We start from the raw sequence: 4488 nt of genomic DNA, 5'->3' as shown, positions 1-4488 counted from the left end.
TTTTTTTTTTTTTTTTTTTTTTTTTTTTTTTTGCCGCGCGGTGCGAAAATACACAGTTTTTAATAACAGACCGCGGCAGAATCGTGCTCGGGAGCACCGTATAACCGCTGTTAGCAGCGCGGGGAAGGCGGGCCGGCACGCCACGGCACCCCACGGCGGGAAACCGGGGACAGCCTGCCTTACCGGGGGGGGCTTTTCCCCGCGAGAGCATCCCCCACCTGGAAGAAAAAAAAATAGGGGAAAAAAGAGTATTAAGAAAAAAAGTCCCGTCGCTTAACAACGACCGCGAGTCCCCTTCTGTCCCAAAGGGGCTGTGGTTCCTTGTGCCGGGGGAGAGCTGCTGGGACACCCGTTTGTTTCGGCTGTCAGTGCGCGGAACCGGAGACTCGCACCGAGAAGCGAAGAGCTGATCGAAATCTCCTCGGAAATCCGCCGCTCTCTGCTCCGGAGCTGGGGAAGCCGCTGCCAGCGCGCCCCGATCGCGTTACCTCCTCGGGGGAGGGCCCCTGCCGCGGCCCCTGGGTTATTTTGTTTGCGGCCGGACACCGCTAACAGTTTAATCCCATCACCGGCTGCATAGCCCCAGCAAAGGTCCCGCTGCCGCGGGAGCCGAAATTCAATTGCTTTGCCAGGAGGGGCTTTTTCCCCAGATAAGCAGGCAGGGGAATTTCTGACGGCGTTCCGGGAAACCGAAGGGGCGAGCACGGGCCGACCCCGCGGTGGGCGGGGGGAAGGCGAATGGAGTTCACAAGTTGCTCCCCGGGAGGAGGACTGAGCTCACACACTCCACCTCCCGCAGAGCAGGGTGCCGGGGGAAAGAGAGACCCCGGCAGATTTGTGGACCAAGCCAGGGGAGATGGCAAAACACAAAAATGTATTAAAAAAACCGACTACACCAGTATCAGCTAGCAAGGTCCAAACGAGCACGGTGCAAGGGATAAAGCAGCCAAGATCTGTAGACAACTCAGCCCCCAATGCTTGTGCTCCCTCCTCCCCACAGTTGGGAAATCCCATAGATGAAAAGAAAGAGGCAAAGAGCCACCCCCATGCTTATCCCTGGCACCACCACATTTATTAAAAATTACTACTATATACATAAAAAAAACAGAACCAAGCTTTGTCAGAAGTTTGTGTGCCAGTGCTCTAGGGTTGGTCAGTTTAAAATGGCTGAAACTATAGGCAAGAAGAGTGGGTAAATTACATCACTTCGAGTTTTAGACAGGGCAGCTGTAAAAGTCACTTTACATACATGTGAATAGAAATCTGTTAATGTTTTTTGCAATGCTCCATATGCTACATTTAACCAAAAAAAAAAAAAAAAAAAAGCCTTTTGAACTTCAAAGCACCACCGGAGTTTCTGACTGAACAGCTCTATGTCGACTATTTATACATTATTCCACAATATTCTACAGTGTACCTAGACAAAACACAACTGTACACTTTGTTTTTGGCCACCTCAATGAAGGTTAGGCTTTTGGGATAGAGGCATAGGAGGGTTTTTTTTAATGCAAGTTCTAAACTAAGAAGAGTCAGGTTTGGTCATTGTAACCCCATTATTAGCAACAAGACCTTCAAGTCAAAATTGTGCCTGGCAAGCAGGCCTTATTTTGGCCACCTTCTGCCGAAGAAAGCCTTAGCCAAGTGGTATCTGACTCGGTCAACTGTGCTGCAGACAAGGGTTAAAGAAGCCAGCTCAGTCTAAAGCAGAACATAGCATTTGTGCAGCTCCCCACAACCCAGGCCCCTTTTATCAGAGGGGCAGGCAGGGAAGAAGATAAAATTTGGGATCCAACCCCCCTATTTCCTTGCTCAGGAGTGCATAGATTTGATCAGGCCTCTGAGCCAAGCCAAACTGTACACTTTAGTGTCTCCAATAAATAAGCCACATTGTAAAAATCTAGACTCCCGCTTACAGCTTCCACATGTGGTTCCTTCTAAAGAGAGAGGAATAATTCTACCATCATTTGCTTTTTCCCTACTTCATTACCTGCAACAAGTCAAAAAGCTTTGGCACCTTCTTTAGAATTGCACACAACAATTCAAGGTGGAAGGCAAGAGTCTTTTTGGCAATTGTAATGCAAAAAAACCAAGGCCACCCTGAAAAAAAATTAGCCAATTGGAATAAAAGGATGCTTTAAGAACTAGTATAGAACGCATAGTAACCCATGCCTTTTGAAGTGTCTTTGCTATAGTCCTCAGCATTAATGTCCTCGCATTTCATAGTCGGGGAGTTTTCATTGCTGGAAGTGCTAGGGGAGAGCCGTCTTCTCTTACAAGCACCCGTGTAGACCCCAGAATCATTTGAATCTAGAGACTTTATAGAGGGTGGAGTCTCAATCCAGGATGAGCCGATTTCTTCTTTCACCTTCTCCTTGGAAAGCTGATCTTCAGAGAAGCCTGGAGGACTTGTTCTGGAGGCCCAAGGTAATCCTGTTGTCATTTTTCTCTGGTAAGAGCCCCTGCTCCCCCAGCCTGCCATGGATGGAAATGTCGGGTCAGGGTAGTACCCCAGAGCATGGGATGTCTGAAGGGGGAGGGATTTAATGCCATAAGGGAGCAAGGAGCTAGGAGAGTACTCCGTCTCGTAGGAGTTCATGTCCAGTTTGTTGGCACTGGGCTGCTGTACAGGTGTAACAAACCACCGCTGCGGAGGACTGGCCACCTCTTCGCTCTGCTGCGGGGAGAGCAAGCCGTTTGTCTGAGGGACGGTTCTCTCACCATTGTAAAACCTGGCTGGGGGCAGGTTGTTGACAAACTGCTCCTGGAAGAACGGTTGCACACTGTATCGGGCACCAGGGACAATCTGGTGGGATCTAGGAGAATCCGTGGGAGATGGAGTTAATCTGTCATTTTCTGAAGCTGTGTACATGCTACAACATAAAAGAGAAATACTGAGTGTCATTCTTCACAATTCTAGTACAACAGTAAAACAAAACCACAAATGGGAAGGAAACCAGTTACTCCTTAGTTACAATCGCAGCTAGGTTTAACTGGAAGTTCATTTTTACCTAGTGCGAGAGTTCAGGTTGGTTTTCCTAGAACAGTCTAGAATTTATAGCATTGCTGCTACAAGTACACACTGTACTCTGGCTGCCAACCTGTTTCAAATGAGGTGCAGCACCTTCCTTCCAGAAGCTGTACTTTTTTCTATGTACAGCTCCAGCTTTTCAAAGGCCATTTGACACTAGAGATGAGCATTAGGCAAATGTGCAGACCAGCTAGGTTCTGCCAGTACAAATTCTCTACAAAAATTCAGAAGCCTGCTGGAAGACAGGTCATCAAGACAATACAGTAACTATTCAAACAAAGTTAATGTCTCTAGATGGACATTTAATGTCTTTGAAAGGAGCACATCAGCTAGCAAAGCTGCCAGTAGAATTATTACTACTTCTGAATAACCAAAGCAGCATGTCTAAAGAAGCTACTTTCACAGACATTTGGGGCCCAAATCATGCCTGCTAGACAGAGACAGCTGTAAGAAGACAGAAATGTACTTACGAGTCATAGTTGTCTCTGAAGCCTTTTGCGAAAGGATTATGGTCAATTTTGAGCTGGGTAATCTAAAAGTGAAAGCAGAATATAGTGAAATGAGCTGTTGAACCCACAAGACAATTCTATTAATTGTCATTTTATACATCCAAGCTTACATCAGTGTTCTGATATGCTGTAACGGCTATGAACTGTGTTTCAGGGAAAATAAATGTTTGAGTCTTTGAGGAATCATTCAGATCTTCAACACCATCTTCAGTCACTTCCACAATGTGAAGCCGGGGCTGGTACTTGTGTAGAGATTGCAGTACTATCATCTAAAAGAGACCAGGAAGAGACAAGATCATTAGACAAACTTGCATGCAACACTCAAAGATCTATTTTACAGCCTGATGCTTTCTTCCTATAAATTGTCATCTTTTGATTTGGGAATGGAGCAATTTTAAGATGATTCACAGCTTGTAGCCCTGTTTCACTAAGTTACTAATATGCTAAATTCTGTAAATGCAGCAAATTGAGAGCCATCAGCTACACTCCCACTTTTTGAGTAACTCGAGATAGATATATTGGCTAAGAACATTCACACATCTATTTTTGATGTTTCTAAATGCCTTCGCGAGAAGCACAGAAAACAAGACCTTCGAACCCATTCAAGAAGGGAACAAGTCAGAAGGACAGCGATCTAGCAGCTCGATTAAATGTTTTAAATCCCCGATAACGCAGGGCTTCCCTGGCTGATCCACCAAGAGCCCCTCATGCTTCCTTCCCCCCCCTCCCCATTTACCTGTGCGTTGTTGTTGTTAGCACCTTTATTATTCGTTAGCTTCAGCTTCCCGAAAGAAATCTCCTGCCGCATCCAGTGAGCCCCGGTGTTGGGCGACTCGGGGTGAACGTACACCTTGTTGCCTGGGGAAGAGGAGCCGGTAAGGCCAGCGGCCGCTGGGGCACAGGCGCCTTCTCCCCCCGGCAGCAGCGCCCGGGCACCACCTCGGGTCCCCG

At 47.1% G+C, this 4488-nt stretch overlaps 1 protein-coding gene across 1 annotated transcript in view; it reads right to left on the bottom strand.

The window, feature by feature from the left end:
• Window positions 1-976: 976 nt before the first annotated feature.
• The window catches only part of EOMES (eomesodermin), a 36815-nt gene continuing 33303 nt past the window's right edge, over window positions 977-4488 (bottom strand). Inside the window, exons 4-7 of the mRNA XM_026842949.1 lie at window positions 4274-4476; window positions 3648-3806; window positions 3499-3560; window positions 977-2870 (exon numbers count right to left, since the gene is read on the bottom strand). Of these exons, the coding sequence (XP_026698750.1) occupies window positions 2135-2870; window positions 3499-3560; window positions 3648-3806; window positions 4274-4476 (1160 nt within the window). The 3' untranslated portion in view covers window positions 977-2134. The remainder of the gene's footprint in view (window positions 2871-3498; window positions 3561-3647; window positions 3807-4273; window positions 4477-4488) is intronic.

The sequence above is a fragment of the Athene cunicularia genome (genome assembly GCF_003259725.1).
Source record: "Athene cunicularia isolate RWA chromosome 2 unlocalized genomic scaffold, athCun1 chr2_part1, whole genome shotgun sequence".
NCBI classification, from domain to species: Eukaryota; Metazoa; Chordata; class Aves; order Strigiformes; family Strigidae; genus Athene; species Athene cunicularia.
The sequence above is the reverse complement of the archived record's forward strand: the minus strand, read 5'-3'. Positions and strand labels throughout refer to the sequence as shown.